Genomic DNA, 16,437 nt, shown 5'->3' on the forward strand with positions numbered 1-16,437 from the left:
TCTAATGCTGCACTAATAACGTAAATTTGTGGCACAGCCAACGGTGGGGATCGCCGGGGTTGCGACCAAGGTAAAATTGTGCGATCCAAAGGTGGCAAATCAATGTCTAGTTTAGCTCGCCACAAATTTGGCGGACAGTCGATTTACGAAGCTTTGATTTATTACTGTCGCGGAAAAACTGGGAAATATATAACTAATATAATATGATATGAATTAGTATCTGACTGAATTATATTTAATAAGCTGTACTATATATATATATGATTAAAAACTAATTAATAAGCATACATAATAAGAATACAATCCTAGTTAAGTTATAAATTCCTTTTAAACGACATGAAATCTGAAAAATGGTCCTTCTTTGTCCCACTTATGCTTGCAACTAATTGGACTCAACCAACTTTTGACTGCCTAGTCGACACATGTGAAAAGTTTGCGAGTGTCCTCGAAAACTTTCAAGTCCAGAGCTATCACAACCGACTAACTAGCCCCAAAAATGTTGACCACTCTCCAACACACACAGCAAGTGGAAATCTTTTGCTGGAAAAGAGTAAAATGTGCCGCAATGCTGCGAATTGCCTGTTAATTAGTCGCACTTAGAAAATAAACTGCAGTAATTAAGAGCAGAGGCAGACAAATAAAAAAAAAAGACAGTTGAAAACTCAGCCAGGCAGCCAACGCCCCGAAAAACTAGTTGAAGTTTTTCCTTTTGCGCCCTCTTTGCCAAGCAATTTTTCTACCCCCACTGGAGTGAGCATTTTAATTTCAACGCTAGAATTCTAATTAACAAACAAATCCGGTAGAATACACAGCAGTCGAGAGTAAAAAATCCCCCAAGGATATGGGGGCGAGGACTAGGAAAAGCGGCAGCGGAGATGACAGCAAAAAAGTATGCTACATAAAAAAGGGAATGAAAGGGATGGGGAGAGTAGAAAAGTCGTGGAAAATGGGAGGGGGGAAACCCTGTGAGCCATGATCTCCCAATTTAATATTATAATTGCTACAATTATCATTCTCATGCCATTTACACAGCAATTGCACAAAAACAACCAGCGAAGGAAGTCGGAAAAAGAGCAGTGAAAAGTGCCGAGGGAGGGTGGAAAGCGGATCCGGATATGTACGCCAAATTGAAGCAATTACCGGGAGTCCCCAGCCGGAAAACTCTATATAAAGCCAAGCCTAGACTCCTCCCACAAAAGCGAAGCTCTCTTTCTCGCTTGCGCAGGCGCCAAACGAATGGAGAAAGCGCAAGGGAGAAAGTAGAAAAGGGAGAGAGAAAAAGAGAGATGGCTTCTTTAAAAAAAAATATATATATATATGTCTTAAGGGGAATTCCCCCAATGGTGATGATTATGATGATGGCGTTGATTGTAAAGAATAAAAAAAAATCAACTAAAAAGTGAAGAAGTGAGAAGAGTTTTTTAAATTTATTGCCCAACCAAAGGAAAGTTATTCCGAATGAAAGGGAAAACCATTTTCCGAGGTACGTAATACGTATCTCATTAAACCCATGGTCGCTATCTAAAAACCAACAACAACATTAATTGATTGTACATCGAGGATAATTGTTAAGTTTTTGTGGGGCCCATAGCCATTGATTACAATGTTTCTGCAGCTGTTATTATTAAATTAATTTGTCATCAAACAAAAGTCCCCACACACAGAAATCTGCATAAAAGCTCGCCATCCAACGTCGGGCTTACAAAAACATGACACGAAAATAATCACAAATGTTGTTGATAAATCCCCCCAGACATGAGCGGGAATTTGTTTGAATACGCTCCACGAAAATCGATGGCATGGGGGTCATAGATTAGAAGTTCGTTCGTCATGTAAATGAGTCTTATCGCTTGGAATCGAACTAATTGAATTTAATAAATAGATAAAATATGGGCCATGATAATCGCTCGTTTTGGGAGGTAATGAACTAGAAGTATACCCTGTAAAAACATAGATTGATTTGTAGATATAAAATATATAACTTTGTGTTCTTTCTTGGTATAGTAGAGGAAAGTTGATAGATTCCCTTAACATTTTCTTTAGAGCAATTGTAGTAAAAATCATAAGTTAATGTGGTGTTTTTTGTAGCATATTAGTAAATATATGTATGTAGTCACTTAACTTTTTTTTAATAAATAAAAGAAACTTACGAACTTTTCCAAGATTGCTTATACCTTAGTTACTCCTTTAATATCCCTTACAATTATGGGGCATTAAGTGTGACAGTTTTACCCCACTTGTCCGGAATTCCGACAGCTGGCCACTCAACCACCCACTATGTCGTATGTTTCAGCGCATCGCAACCCCCCCCCCCCCCAAAAAAAAAATTGGGGACATAAGAAAAAATAAAATGTGGGATCATCAAAAGTACAAAGTTCAGTTAAGCAATAATCAATTGCTAAGCAATTGCTGCCATCGTTTGTTGTTGTTACTTGATTTGTTGCTGCCGCTGTTGTAGCTCTAGTCATTGGGTTTTCAACAGAAGTCAACACCAGAAAAGATAAAAGACAACAGCAGCATTGCAATGTGTAATTATCGTTGTCACTAATTAAAGTGGGATGACTAAAAAGGAAAACATAGGCGAACCACACAATTTCGAGTCTTATCATCATCAGTGGCCAGGGGATTTTCAAGACACCGACTCGACTCTAAAGACAGAGCAGACAACCTGGCGATGTGTTTAATTAATCCTAATCAGCTGAAATAATTTTTTCATTTTCTTAGTAAGATAAGTCTGTCGTAATTTATTAACCAGCTTGGGTGTTGATAAGTGGAAAAGTTATTAAGCGTCTAAAGCTAATAGAGTTTTTGAAATCGCATCTAAAAAGAATTTTTTTCTCAAAAAGCATGAATATATCAATTAGTTTGGCTTAGAAATATATTTCCAGATATTTCAAATATTCAAATATTTCAAGCTCAGGTGCCAAAGTTACATAAATCGAATATAAAATCGATTAAAAATACCAAACGAACAGTCGATTCATCGACATACAGGAACTCGATATATCGATACCATCTACGGATTTTGCATCGCAGTTATTATTATTATTATTTTACAACAAAATGCAGAGCCAGCGGTTTCTATTCGTGGCCATTTTGGCCTGTTTTCTGGTGACTATCAAATCCACGCCCCTCAGGTGAGTACAAACGATGGAAAATAAAATTCTATTGGATTCATTTCTGGATTTTTGCCAACCAACAAACTTTATATTTCGGTAATCCGGGATATATATTCAAGTTCAAGGTTGACCCAGTAATCCACTTTTTGCCTAACAATAAACAAAGCAGGCGGACAAATGAACCGAATTACTCATGGTTTCATATTACCCATTGCAGCGACATATCGTATTCGGATGAATCGACTTCGGTGAATGAGAAGACACAGAAACGTCCAGACGATGACAGTGAATTCGATGGTTTCCCCTTTCGGGAAGATGATGATTCTCTGCAAGACTCGTCGAGGGAGATGTCTGTGCAGGATCACAACTGGGATGTGCTGATTTTCACGCAACAATGGCCGGTGACCACTTGCTATCATTGGCGCGAGGAGAATCCCGACCAGGAGTGCAGTCTGCCCCAGAAGAAGGAGTTCTGGACCATTCACGGCATCTGGCCAACGAAACTGCACCAAATGGGACCGAATTTCTGCAATAACTCGGCCAACTTTGATCCAAGCAAACTGAATCCCATTGAGGATCGACTGGAGACCTTTTGGCCGGATCTCAAAGGCATGGACTCCACGGAGTGGCTTTGGAAACACGAGTGGCAGAAGCACGGAACATGCGCCATGCTGGTGGAGGAACTGGACAACGAACTCAAGTACTTCGAGCAGGGGCTCACTTGGCGTGAGGAGTACATCATGTCGCGCATTCTAGACGCCTCGGACATCCATCCCGATTCCAACAATACGGTGGCGGCCATCAATAATGCGATAGTCAAGGCACTAGGGAAGAATCCGTCCATCCACTGCCTGTACGATGGCAAACACGGCATCAGCTATCTATCGGAGATTCGCATTTGCTTTAGCAAATCCCTGGAGCTCATCGACTGCGATGGTATCAAGCAGGGCGATGCTGTGCCCGTTGGTGTTCCTGGTGGCACTATCATTACTAATTGCCACATCGGTAGCCTCGTGCACTATCCCAGCCTGGTGCCACCGCTACAAAGGAAAAGCCATTGGAAGTTACCGCTCGTAAACGTCTACAAGTTGCTGCAATTCCTCATGTGGTTCACCTTGTAAACAGGTCGTTGTGTAACCCAAGCTGGGAAGTATTTTGAGGCGCGCCTTAGGAGGACTCATCGTTAACTCCAATTTTATTTGATACTTCCACTGATTTGGTGTGCTGGAGATTCGGAGCTTAACAATCATAAACGAACTAAAACACTCGTTTTTATATAGCTGCAAAACTAGTAAATTATAAAAAAAAAGATGTCATATTTTATAATATATACTTAAAAGGATCTACCAATTTATACATTTATTGTTTGGTTATCCATCCACAATTCGATAGGATTATATTGTACTAAATTCTAAACATCGTACGATGTTAACCAATCTGTATTTGATTTCACACTTATTAGTTTGTAAGCTCTCCTTTGTTGACATTAACTTTGTTTTGTTTCTATTTAAAGCTTATAAGCATGAACTCCCCCCTTAAAAGACATTCATTGTGAATATATTTGTATTTCAAACTCATATATACTATTTCTGTGACGATTACCTAATTGTTCTATTGAATTTCAGTTTAATTTCAGCTGCATAAAACTGACCAAGCTGTCCAATCATACTGTATCTCTTACTAGTTACTAAGATCACATTTGTTTGATTAAAACACATCGAATTGATATTTTGGAATATTGAATTGATATAATTAAATTTAGCATAACAGGTTATTGCATAGTTCGATAGCTATAGACTGTCGTCAAACAGATTACTGTAAAGGAATTGCGTTATTCTATTGCTGCTGCGTGGAGTTTCCATTATAAGTTGCCTTGTCCTTATCCTTTTCATCCTTCTTCGTATCCTGCAATCTTCGAATATTCGAGTCACCATATTTTGGCGGCTGATAGCCACCGGGTCGCTGTTGGAATTGCTGAGACTGCGAAGCGGAAGCTTGGCTGGTGTTATGAGCCGGCGGAGTATTTCCCGGTCCCGGTTGATTTTGTGGAGTGGGCCGCTCCGCTGATCCGCCAGTCTGTTCCGTTGAAGCACCATCGTATTCGTAGCCTGGAGCTGGTGTCGGTCGCAGGGAGAACATATCCATGTTGCGACGGGCAGCACTAAAACCATCAAGAGAGTGGTATCAAAATATGAAAAATAAGTGAAGAGGCAGTACTCACGCATCGCCCTGGTAAACTTCCAGGCCGGCCCGTTGCCCTGGCCACCGGAAGTTGGCCATGAACACGCTCAGCTTCTGGGTGAGCGGTCGAAGACCCATCTTGTTTATGTAGTCGAAAGCCTTGGCCGCCGGTGTGAGCAAAGCCCAAATTACGGTGCCCAGCATGGTCATCAGGGAGCCACCGCTTTGAACCACACGATTCACTTGCTCCTTGGTCAGCACCAGAACCACCGCATTGGGCACTAGATTTAGCTCGTTCAGGGTCTTGACCTCGTCCTCCGTTTGGAACTCCCTTCGTGGGTAACTGGTAGCCAGGGTAAAGTCGCGTACATCGCTCGCCGCCAGCATCTCGTTTCGCACGTAGACACGAACGGTAGCCAGCACCTCGCCGGCTGGAAAGGATTTGGTGCGCTGAATGCCACCGGGTAGTCGGATCTGCAGCCTCGTCTCGTCCACCGAACTCACCGAGGCGTCTGTTGTGATCACGTTGGAGGCAGCGGTGGCCGCCACCGAATTGGTCGTGCTGCTAATGTCCGGCGTATTAAAACGTTGTGCCTGCTCTGCCCGATCGGCTGCAATTTGGGCACGAATGCGCTCCCTGGCCGCCAGCTCCTCCTGACGCTCACGCTTAATCTGTTCCTAAAGGATTGATACAAACTTGTAGATCCATCAATTTTTTCTATATATCTAGTTTTAGTATTTTACCTGCATATTCTTGAGCTCCTGCTCCTTGGCCCTTGCCTGTTGGCTCTGTGCCTCCCTTCCGTCCCTGCGTCGTCTCAGCTCGTTCTCCTTCTCCATACGTTTCTCCTCCTCCACACGCTCCTTTCGCTTTTGCTCCAGAATGTTCCTGACTTCGGCCAACCTTTCCTCGGATTCGGTGTTGTCCTGGGCTTCGAGCGGTCGTTGTGTTGGAACTGGGACAGCAGGTGTCATTAGCGGCACAGCCGGTATAAGATTATTAGTGGCAAAATTCCGAGCAGCTGCCCCGGATGTGGTAGCTGAACCCTCCACTTTGCTCGCTGCTGCTCTCTTTTCGGCCGCCAAAGCGGTGGGAGAAGCAGCCTCTGCCTCTGATCCTGATTTTCCTTCCAAACTGGAGGTTGATACAGCAGCGGGTATAGATGCCAAGCTGGCTGCTACAGGAGAATTTGGTGGATTCGTCTTGGCCTCCTCCACACCTCCAGTTGGTGAGTTTGAAACTGAGGTGGTTTCAGGATCTCTAAAGTTTTCTGATGCTGAAATATTCAGAATTTCATTGTAAATATCTTGTTTAATCAGAGGCTATTTCAAACCCATGTGGAATCTATTGCGAGTTAGAAAGCACATCGACTTCTAAAATGGACCTTGGACTACCTGTTTGAACTACTTGAGATTCCCCAGTGCTGCTTGAGCCATCTGCTCCGGCGAAGCTCCTGACTTCATTGGGGTCAAGTGTCTTCGCACATGAAGAGCTGCTGGCTGCCACAGGCTCGGTTCGTTTTCCCGCCAGGATCAGAACCTTATCGATCTTTTCCGTCAGTTCATCTACGCTGGCCGTAACCCCAGTGGCTATCTCCAGAGGTGTACCCGTTTTGCCAATAAAGAAGAGCGAGGGAATTGGCACGATTTTGTCTGGAAATCAATAAAGAACCATCAGAGATATTGATATTGATCTGGATTGCTAGCCAGAATGGTACCCACATAACGACATGAACTGTCCGTAGGCGGAGCTATTTCCCTGGACTTTGATGGCGACAAAATCGGAGGTTTCCAGGCGGGAGCGCACCTGACTGTCATCCACGAACCGCTCTAGTTTTCGGGTCATTTCGTCCTGGCCTAAAAAGCAGGTGAAATTTCGCAATGACGTGGTAAAATTGGCAATTTACTAATTACCCTCGATGAAGACGACAAACACGGCGCCCTTGGCCTTTGATGCCGCCACGGCCTCCGCAATGTTGCCCTTGTGCCAGTTCATGTTTGGTGTTGGAATAACGACTCGGTTCGGATACGGGTAATTTTGTCTGTTTTTGTTATTCCAGAAATATTTTTCTGCCGACAGCTGACTCCCGGGTATCGATATATAGATCTGTCGATAAGTGGTCTAAAAATATATGTTTTTAAATAAAAATAATTATTTTAAAATATTTAATGTTCTTTTATTCCCGTTTTTAAAGAGTGAAGTGTTGTATATTTATTTTACCAAAGTTTTAAATGAAAAGCTGATATCTAATGGTCGATAACACAACTCGATAAAATCTTATTGCCGCCATTTTTTAAATTCATTTTTTGAAATTTTGTGAATATTCTAGAAATTCCAAAAAAATACAACAATTCCTTACAAATTTAATCAAACATTTGTTGTTGTAAAAAATCACAGCACATACAATTATATGCCGATGAAATTATCCATATGAAATGGTCTACATAATAAATCCTATCTGGTATATAAAATAAAGTGGATTCAAGTTTGCTAGATAACTTATAGCTAAATATGAAAAACAAGAGAAAATTCTATTTAGGCGCACGAGTTTGTATTAAGAAATCGAGCTTGATTTGCATAAAGTCTTAGATAAGGATCTTATACATATATATTCAGGAAAAGGATAGCCCCGCACATCTATTTGGTTTATCTTGGACATGTACTCTGTGTACTTCGAATGACTCCAAGTGCGATTAGAAGTTTGTCAGCTGGATGCGTTGATTGCTCTTTGAGTATGAGACGACTAGATTGTCAGATTAGACTCCTGATCGCTGCCACTATCTGTAAGGATAACATGAAGAAGAATGCTTTAAAGTAGTCTGTGGCGTAGGTTCCCTAGAAGACCTGGCACCTACTCTCGTCAATGTCGGAATTCATGATGGAACTGGCCGGTGTCACGGAAATCTCGCTGCGCTCCACGTCCGGCAGTCGGGCTACACGTACAATGCATCTCTTGGGCTTCGGTTTTAACGGGAATGGACGGGAATTCGGAGAAGTCGACGACTTGATGCGCTCCAGATTCACGCGACACTTTCGGACCTGGTACTCCACCTCGCGCTCCACGCTCCGTTCGCCCTGCACATTGAAGTAGGGATGGCGCGGAATCTTGACGATCATTTTTTTAGTCTTCGGTGACATGGTTTTGATTATAAAATTGTTGAAATTTCTCTTTCAAAGTCGAAAAAACCTATCTCCGTAGACGCCAAATTTGCAGAGTTGGTAAACGTCGCAGGCAACCTCGAACTATCTATGGTGGTGGTGGCACTACACTACTCGAAAATGATGGGTAGATTTCAGCTATATGGAATGCTTATTTAAAAGTATGTGTAATATCTATAAAAAAAATTAAAAGAATTATGGAATGTATTTGGTTGTCCGCTCCTTGTCTTAATTTATTTACTATATATTTAAAATTTATATTATATTTAAAACTATTTATTTATCATTTTTGTTTGCCATAGCTGCAACTATTGCATTACACCGATATATACCACGGGTCGAGCTATCGATAGTTATCCATCTCGCCTGGCTTTGTTTTTGTGTGTCATTGTTAATTTTTCGTTTTCATAAATATACGAAACTGAACTATTAATTTTTGGGACGCAATCAGCCAACGCTATGAGTGAAGTGCAGACATTGATGGATATGGGATTCCCTCGGGAACGTGTGTAAGTATCGAATACAATGGCCAACTGGTCACCGGCAAAATAAGTTACACTGCAACAATCGAATTTGCTTTAATCCTGAAATATATTTCACAGTGAATATGCACTGGAGGTGACCAGTAACAAGGGCGTAGAACCGGCAATGGAGTGGCTGCTGGCCCACGTGGATGATCCAATACCATCCCGTCAAGGTGCCGGCGAATCCCCTGGTTCCACAGCTCAACCAGCTGCGGCTGTGGATTCCTCGGCCGCAGCAGCTTCCAGTAGCACCAGTGGCGCAGGTGAAACCTCTGCTCCGGTAGCCAAGTCCCTGAAGTGCGACGAATGCGGCAAAGTTCTTAGAGATCACACCGAAGTGGAGTACCATGCCGCCAAAACCGGTCACACCAAATTCTCCGAATCGGAGGAGGAAAAGAAGGCGCTCACCGAGGAGGAGAAGAAGGCCCAGCTGGCCCTCATCGAGGAGAAGCTCAAGCAGAAACGCATCGAACGCGAGGAGCGCGAGAAAATCGAAGCCCTGCAGCGGGAAAAGAATCGCATCAAGTCCGGCAAGGACATGACCGAGGCCAAGCGGCGCATGGAGGAGTTGGAGATGAAGAAGATCGTTGAGCAGCGCAAGCGCGAAAAGGACGAGGAGAAGGCGGCCCGCGATCGGGTAAAGGCTCAAATTGAGGCGGACAAGGCAGCACGCAAGGCTAGGTAAGGATTAGCCCTATCCTTCCACTTCATAATTCATTATAATTCATGGTATGCAGAGAACAAAAGGAATTGGGCAACGCAGAGCCAGCTCCATCCGTGAGCTCCACCACAGTTTCGTCACCACCGGCCGGTGTGAAATCTCCGCCGCGAGACTACACCGAAACCCGCATCCAGGTGCGCCTGCAGGATGGCTCAACACTACAGGAAACCTTCAACGTCAAGGAGCAGCTGTCCGCCGTACGTGTGTTCATCCAGATGAAGACCGGCATCGAGTCGCCCTTCTCTCTGATGACCACCTTTCCGCGCAAGCTGTTCGCCGAGGACGACTACGAGAAGCCGCTGGAAGTGCTCGGCTTGGTTCCATCCGCTGTCATCACCATGACCAAGACGCCCGCATAAATCTTTCCTACAAACTGGATATATTTGAATCCGGGTAATCTCTCCCATAAACTAGAACCTAAATACGAAAAAAACGCGGCGCGAAATATACCCCCCCCCCCCCAAAAAAAAAAAAAAAAAACAAGAAAAACAATTAATGTACGGTTTTATATATATATTAAACACAACAATCTCAAATACAAGTAAAGTTTTAGAGGATCTTTGAGGGCAATTATTAAATTTCTATTGAAAAGCGATGCTAACTTTCCAATAAACTTTTTTCCTTAAATTACAATAGGATTCAATTTCTATGGCTAATGATTGGTCCTGTAGTTCCTACATGAAGGGCTTCACAAAGTTCTTGATCTTCTTAACGCTTCGCTCGGCGGGTCGAATGTTGAGGTGCTGCCCGAATATGGTGAACTCCATGTTGCCCACTTTCATACCAAAGACGCACTCGCTCTTGGGTATTGTGCGCAGCCGATGGTCCTTGCCGAGCAGTTTCAGCACGTTCTTGGTGTCCATGACGCAGATGCCAGCCAAATTTTCCAGGGTGGAGCACTTGGACTGCAGCACCTTCATCTTGGCACCGTGCAAGTCCAGTTTCACCAACTTGCGGCTGAACTCGTCGTAGCGAGCATCGTGCACCTGGGGCACCTCGTCACCTTCCCTCAGCTCCAGATGCTCGCGTACATAGCCCTTCCACAGGTGGTGCAGTGGCAGTGCCTCCTCGTACTTCATCTGCTTGGTGGGAAGAGTGTTCAAACCAAGTGCCGCATATTCCCGGCGACTCAGCGTACTGGATTTGTGGGCGCGACGTTTTCGGGAGTGCTGCTTCTTGATCTTGGTGCCCTCCAGCATTGTGATGTGATCCGGATTGATGTTAACATTGCAACGCTGGTGCGGAATCACCAGATCTGAGATAAATTCCCTCAATTCACTTGTCGCGTGTTCCATTGCGTTGTTATTTAGTTTTATTTATTTGGTGATCAACAATATATCGATAGGCGCGGAACTCTATCGATGGAAGAAAAGGCGATATATTAATATTATTTTTTCAGATGCATAGCTGCATGTGCACTTCGTATAATACAAGCTAAATAATAATTATTGCTATTAATTATTAGAAACTGTATGTACCTGCAATTTTTCATATTCAACGCTGCAATTTAAAAATAACGTACATTCGGGGCAATCTGGCGTTGCCATCCTGCTTTTGCATTTGAAATGTCATAAAATACAAAAAATACCAACGAAATAGAGATGGAAATAGATATAGTGCGGGCACTCTAAAAACATCGATAGCCAAACCTTGAATTAATATACGAGTGGAAAACATCGGACCTATCGATGTTTCTATCGGTGGCCGACCACCTCTAGCAACGCCGAACATATGTTTCAAGTCTCTCTCAACTTTCGAACGGAGCGGAACGTCGAGCGCACGAATTCGGAATTATCGTTGAAACAAACGTCGCCGCGTGTGATCGAAAATCCAAGTTAGGCTCATTCGTTGGGAAGCTGCGAGGTAATCAAACGCCAACCGACGACCAACATCCGCCCGCCCCCCTTTTAGCCACGCCCCGCGGCCCGTGTGATAACAAAGATAATGCAATAAAGGGCAACCGTAGAAAAAAAGCTGTGAGAGAGCCAAGAAACGTGACCCAGGCAAAATTTTGTTTGTTTGTCTGGCTCTGCATATACATGTACATAGTTTAAACGTGCGTGCGATTGTGTATGCGCGTGTGTGTGAGCAGCCGTCGCGTTAGTAGTAGTAACACGCCAAACAACAAAAAATTCATCTCGCGTTATTTACAATAATAATTAAACAAAATTACAAAATTGTTTCCGTCTCGCCCGCTAGTTCACTCTCTCTCACACACACACGCACGAATATTACCCCCGGCGCGTTTTACTTCCATCTCGCTCCCACAAAGGCGGAAGAGTTAAACACAAAAAAAAAAGAAAAATAGAAAAGAAATTATAAACGAAAAACTGCCACCGCCGCTGCTCAATAATTTGTGCATTTTTTAAGGTAATTTAAAGTGAAATGGAATGTCTTGTTTGCATAGGTTAGGTTTAATTAGTCCGGAAAGCTAAGCGAAACCCTGGGAAATATTACATATCCCCGGGCGAATTTCTTTTGTCCCGTTACTTTTCGATTTTCATGCGAGCGTTTTTTGATTGCGTTCATTTTCTGGCGACTTGGGGGTGCTCGCCATTGTTTGGTTTTCAACATTTGTAAATTTGCATGAAAAGTCGGATTTTAAGTGATTTTTGTGTCTTTTGAGCGGCTTTTTGCGCAGGCAGCGCAGTCCGAAAATCACTCAGAATCGCACTCACATGCGCACACACTTACAATTGTAATACACGGACGCGCCCCGGTCGCGACAGCTAACGGCACTTTTCATGTCCTCTCGCGCGCTCTCTCTCACTGTTCTCCTCTCTTCTTTCTTTTTGATTCCTGTGCAGCATCATTTGCCACCAAAAATTCGAAAAGCAAACAAAAGTAACGACAATTAAAGTACAGTGAATAATACCAAAACCGGATTAAATTAAATCTAGCTTTTACAGAATATACAAAATATTGAGCCTAGTGGTAACTAGTAACTAGTGGTCGAATAGGAAATCAATTCTCAATAGTTTTCTTGCGTACTGTGAAAATAAATCAAGATTGTAAATTCTGTTAGCAACGTTTAAATTATTCACAATTCAACTGTCTACAAATGATTATTTATCCACTTCACTCCGCAGTTTCATCACAATGTCCTCAAATCTAATTTAAATAAGTAAGAAGTGTAACAAGCGACACGCAGCGAAACAAATAGCGCTGAATAGAGGAGCACGCCAAGGCAAACAGCAACAAATGGCCAACAATTGAATGGCGGCCATCAGTTGGCCCCAGCGGCATCCATTGAGCAATCAACACCATTTCTCCCACATCAAATCAAGCACCACTTCCAGCAACACCATCACCTCAACCACCTCAGTCACCACCGCCGTCACAGCTTTGGGAATCAGAACCACAGTCCAAGACCCAGTCGAAACCACCACCACCACCAGTAAAAGCCACAGCCTAGCAGGACCACAACCACTGAGCTCCATCGCCAACAAATACCAGAACCGGGTGCAGCTGCTCGAATTATTTGGAAAACTTGCCGCGTAGTCCATCAATGAGCGTTTCGATGTCACTGGTACAGGGTGGTGCTGCCGGTGGTGCGCCACAGGGCGCCAGCGCAATCTTGGCCGCAGCGGCTCCCTACTATCAACCGCCGGCTGTTCCCCAGGATGTTCAGCCGGATCGTCCTATCGGCTATGGAGCATTCGGAGTTGTCTGGTAAGTATAATGATTCTATATCTCAGTGCAATAATCCAGATTATGGGCGAAGGGTGTTGCCATAGTATTGGTACAATCAAATTTTTTCTTGGTTTAGCAAGCATGGTTATTTTCGGGTTGTTTTGCTGGTTGTCCAAAGACATCCCGCCGAAATGGGCAATTATATTTGAGAATTATAAGACAATAGGTGGTATAGAATGCAGAAAAGGGTGTATTAACGTCATATCCTATTATATGCTTGTGCCCCTTAAAGAATTCATGTAATGATAATTTGTAAATGATTTCATTATAAACACATTCGGTTAAAAAGTTGTAAGACCGACTTCGAATCCAAATGTTAATACCCTCCTGTCAATGTACTTTTATAATTCAAATATCTAAAGATTAAACAGTTGTTCTTTGACTTGAAAAAGTCTTTGTTCTATTCGAAGAAAGGGTATCTGCAGCGTCGTTACTTTGCTGTGCGATTTTATGTCACGGTCTCGCCGTGGGTTCAGCAACCTTCTGCTTAGGCCTTTGATTCTGTAACCCTTTTGATTGTGTTGCTGCTGTTGATGTTGATGTTTTGTGCAGCGGGCAACGTCAACATCCTCGTACTCATTTCGATTCAGAACCTCAGTCCCGGGTCTCAGCTAGCTGTCCTTCATGGTTTTGTGCCTTTGTGCAGTTTTCAACGTTGCTGCGGCCCCCCGAGGGTGGATTTTTCCTATAATATATTTCTTACCCTAAGCGCGCTGGCTGGCTGACTGGCTGGCTCTCCGTGTTTTGGCCTCCCTCCCCCCCCCTCAATTTGGACTTTTCTATTTGCCCATCTCCTCGTTTATCGGCCTCTCTCTGCTTTTTTTTTTCTATCCCCTCGACTCTTTTGATTTACATTTGTGTGCAAAATTTTACATTAATGGTTGCTTAAATGGGGTGAGCATTGAATATTTGTTTGTTTACTGGGTAAAGTAAAATATCTAATATGGATTAGCAACATTTTGTTATCAATGTAACCGAAAAGCTGCAAATCTATCAAGCAAATGATTTTAACATAGCACAAAAAAAGGTGGCAATATGAAATCATCATATCTATTTATTATTTAACTCGACTTCCTATCAATTTATTCGTAGTGTAGCCAGAAGTTTGGCAACGCTGCATTTACAAATTTCATTCACGTGTAAAACGGCATTTCCGGCTATAATCAAAACGCAAAGTGAGCCCAGTTTATCGGGCGGGTCTTTTGAGGAGTGCTGCCGGTGGGGGAGTGGTCGTCGTTGGTCGTCCGCAGGGAAGCCAGTTAAAAACTGGCACACAAGGGGCCCCGATGGTTTAGGCACAAGGAAGTGGAAGTCCGAAGACGAGCCACAAGTGGAGGAGCCCAGTGAAATACACAAAGCGTGGCGGGGCTAGTGGAAACTATGGGAGGCTAGAAGAGGCCCAAGAAGAGGCCCAAGTATATCCCTCGATACACCGCCTTCCCTTTGGCCAACTGAAAGTGGAGCCCGCGAAATGAAGTCGTTGACGTTCGGATTGGCTTCACACAGCAGTCTTTAGTAGCAACGGGTCTACCAGTTGCTAACTTGCAATAATATTCATTTACTTTCAAAGTTACACCATTGTAAGCCATTGCCCCAAGTCTAAAAAGCTGCATACTATGCTATTATTAATCCCTTTTTTAGTTGGAATATACAAAAGTTTCTCAAATCAGGATATATAGGTCATATAGTTTTGGTACTCCCAAAAATCCCTGATTCACTTTTGAAACGTTTTACTCCACTAGACTAAATTGTGTAAGTTGCTGAAGTTATGAGCTCATATTTTTGTTGTTCCAAAACATCGAAGTTATGGAAGTTGGACTGCATATATCTGCAGATCCTGTCCAGCAAAGTAGGGGAAGTGCATGGAGAGCGACTAGAACTTGGGCTGGAATGCAATCAAGCGTTAAATTCAAGAGCCAAATGTCGAACTTGTTAGATGCAGCCGGTCAGCCTAGGCTAGGAAATGTGTTTTTCGTATTTTTTTGTTTACGGCTTCTTAGTTAAAGGTGGTGCCTGTTTTTCAGAGAGGCGGTGCGGAAAGCCCAAAAGCAGGTGAAGCGTGGATTTTCAGGTGCGGAAGGAAGTGGCCGGCAAATGGAGTGGGGCCCAAGTCGTAAAGTAGTTCTCGTTTTAAGTGAACTTCGGCAACGTGGCCAAGTTAGAATAGATACTTTAACAAAATCCGCTTAAAAAAGTTTTGGGCAACATTAGTTGTTGTCCAGTCTCATGAAGAACTTTTGCAGTGAAGTAAAATGATTTATTTGTAGTTTTTTTTTTAACCAATAACATAGAATCCAATTGATAGAGAGTAACTGATTAATTTGCATAAAATTCCGTTTAAAGATATTTAAGATATTGGCCCAGAATTAAAACCCTTTAATTTAACTGTCTCGCCCTCTGGTCAATAAACGCAAATGGCTAAAATAAAAACCGAATTCGATGCTTAGTGCTAGATTACTCAATTTATAATTTGTTTCCCAGAAGTGGCACTGTAGAAACGAAAGAAATTCGAGGCAAACGTAACAAGAACAACAAACATTTAACCAATTAATCCTAGACACAGTTCTACGAAATTTCCCCAATGCAACCGACTCGTAAGAGTCAAGAAACGGCTGAGAATTATATGAAAATATATATATATATAAGTGTGTACGTATATAGTTATATATTTGTATCCGAAACGTCGGTATGTATGTACGGATGGACGGGACAGACGGCGGGCGACTCAGGTTGCGCAGCAGAGTCGCATAAGAAATATGCTATAAGGTATCCCAAAAGACGAGCGAATGAGCGAAGATCTTTGGGCTTTACTTTAAACTACCTGCAACTGGTTTTGGGAGGTGAGCAGGCAGACGACGAACCATTGGACGGCGGGACAACTGGACAGTCGGACGGAAGGTAGGAAAAAGACAGTGTAAACCTTTTGCCTGCATCGACGAAACTCGCTTCCTGCACGAATTGTGGCCGGTGGACTTCTCGACTCGATGCGATTCAACTCGAGCCGACGACTCCAGTCGTCTCCAGTCGACTCCATTCGGA

The 16,437-nt window shown here is 43.2% G+C and overlaps 6 protein-coding genes across 14 annotated transcripts in view; 3 read left to right on the forward strand and 3 right to left on the reverse strand.

The window, feature by feature from the left end:
• Positions 1-2,982: 2,982 nt before the first annotated feature.
• Positions 2,983-4,844, forward strand: RNaseX25 (Ribonuclease X25). Its single transcript, NM_079242.3, has 2 exons — positions 2,983-3,137; positions 3,337-4,844. The coding sequence occupies exons 1-2, from the start codon at positions 3,064-3,066 to the stop codon at positions 4,238-4,240; spliced, it is 978 nt and encodes a 325-aa protein (NP_523966.2). The 5' UTR covers positions 2,983-3,063; the 3' UTR covers positions 4,241-4,844.
• CG8042 (uncharacterized protein) lies at positions 4,844-7,386 on the reverse strand. The gene is made up of 6 exons (NM_139908.3): positions 7,215-7,386; positions 7,023-7,157; positions 6,696-6,953; positions 6,045-6,577; positions 5,341-5,978; positions 4,844-5,280 (listed from the first exon to the last, which is right to left on the reverse strand). Exons 1-6 carry the CDS (start codon positions 7,294-7,296, stop codon positions 4,956-4,958), a joined length of 1,971 nt encoding a protein of 656 aa, NP_648165.1. The 5' UTR covers positions 7,297-7,386; the 3' UTR covers positions 4,844-4,955.
• A 446-nt stretch (positions 7,387-7,832) lies between these two features.
• On the reverse strand, positions 7,833-8,549 carry HP4 (Heterochromatin protein 4). 2 transcript variants are annotated; one of them, NM_139909.3, is made up of 2 exons: positions 8,157-8,549; positions 7,833-8,082 (listed from the first exon to the last, which is right to left on the reverse strand). In NM_139909.3, exons 1-2 carry the CDS (start codon positions 8,437-8,439, stop codon positions 8,045-8,047), a joined length of 321 nt encoding a protein of 106 aa, NP_648166.2. In that variant the 5' UTR covers positions 8,440-8,549; the 3' UTR covers positions 7,833-8,044. The 2 variants fall into 2 exon arrangements, with proteins under 2 accessions (NP_648166.2, NP_729314.1); NM_168247.3 differs by having other exon boundaries at positions 7,833-8,549.
• Positions 8,550-8,800: 251 nt separating this feature from the next.
• On the forward strand, positions 8,801-10,244 carry CG8209 (uncharacterized protein). The gene is made up of 3 exons (NM_139910.4): positions 8,801-8,969; positions 9,063-9,665; positions 9,722-10,244. Exons 1-3 carry the CDS (start codon positions 8,920-8,922, stop codon positions 10,062-10,064), a joined length of 996 nt encoding a protein of 331 aa, NP_648167.1. The 5' UTR covers positions 8,801-8,919; the 3' UTR covers positions 10,065-10,244.
• Positions 10,200-11,045, reverse strand: Pop4 (POP4 ribonuclease P/MRP subunit). Its single transcript, NM_139911.3, has one exon. The coding sequence runs from the start codon at positions 10,998-11,000 to the stop codon at positions 10,380-10,382; it is 621 nt and encodes a 206-aa protein (NP_648168.1). The 5' UTR covers positions 11,001-11,045; the 3' UTR covers positions 10,200-10,379.
• Positions 11,046-11,440: 395 nt separating this feature from the next.
• The window catches only part of nmo (nemo), a 75,102-nt gene continuing 70,105 nt past the window's right edge, over positions 11,441-16,437 (forward strand). For 3 of the 8 annotated variants that reach the window (NM_001274626.1, NM_168251.3, NM_168248.3), the window contains exons 1-3: positions 11,441-11,568; positions 11,905-12,075; positions 12,795-13,377. In NM_001274626.1, the coding sequence (NP_001261555.1) occupies positions 13,214-13,377 (164 nt within the window). In that variant the 5' untranslated portion in view covers positions 11,441-11,568; positions 11,905-12,075; positions 12,795-13,213. Of the gene's footprint in view, positions 12,076-12,794; positions 13,378-16,437 lie in introns of all 8 variants that reach the window. The other 5 variants (NM_079243.4, NM_001370048.1, NM_168250.3 and 2 more) reach the window with 2 other exon arrangements.

Source organism: Drosophila melanogaster, chromosome 3L (genome assembly GCF_000001215.4).
Source record: "Drosophila melanogaster chromosome 3L".
NCBI lineage: Eukaryota > Metazoa > Arthropoda > Insecta > Diptera > Drosophilidae > Drosophila > Drosophila melanogaster.

What these genes read in the sequence shown, in the direction of transcription:
- RNaseX25 (NM_079242.3), top strand. Translation starts at nt 3,064, where the DNA reads ATGCAGAGCCAGCGGTTTCTATTCGTGGCCATTTTGGCCTGTTTTCTG. An exon ending in ATCAAATCCACGCCCCTCAG is followed by an intron (nt 3,138 to 3,336) that starts GTGAGTACAAAC and finishes TACCCATTGCAG; the next exon opens with CGACATATCGTATTCGGATG.
- CG8042 (NM_139908.3), bottom strand. Translation starts at nt 7,296, where the DNA reads ATGAACTGGCACAAGGGCAACATTGCGGAGGCCGTGGCGGCATCAAAG. An exon ending in CGGACAGTTCATGTCGTTAT is followed by an intron (nt 6,954 to 7,022) that starts GTGGGTACCATT and finishes ATTGATTTCCAG; the next exon opens with ACAAAATCGTGCCAATTCCC. An exon ending in GAAGTTTACCAGGGCGATGC is followed by an intron (nt 5,281 to 5,340) that starts GTGAGTACTGCC and finishes TGATGGTTTTAG; the next exon opens with TGCTGCCCGTCGCAACATGG.
- HP4 (NM_139909.3), bottom strand. Translation starts at nt 8,439, where the DNA reads ATGTCACCGAAGACTAAAAAAATGATCGTCAAGATTCCGCGCCATCCC. An exon ending in GAATTCCGACATTGACGAGA is followed by an intron (nt 8,083 to 8,156) that starts GTAGGTGCCAGG and finishes TTATCCTTACAG; the next exon opens with ATAGTGGCAGCGATCAGGAG.
- CG8209 (NM_139910.4), top strand. Translation starts at nt 8,920, where the DNA reads ATGAGTGAAGTGCAGACATTGATGGATATGGGATTCCCTCGGGAACGT. An exon ending in GGATTCCCTCGGGAACGTGT is followed by an intron (nt 8,970 to 9,062) that starts GTAAGTATCGAA and finishes TATATTTCACAG; the next exon opens with TGAATATGCACTGGAGGTGA. An exon ending in AAGGCAGCACGCAAGGCTAG is followed by an intron (nt 9,666 to 9,721) that starts GTAAGGATTAGC and finishes CATGGTATGCAG; the next exon opens with AGAACAAAAGGAATTGGGCA.
- Pop4 (NM_139911.3), bottom strand. Translation starts at nt 11,000, where the DNA reads ATGGAACACGCGACAAGTGAATTGAGGGAATTTATCTCAGATCTGGTG.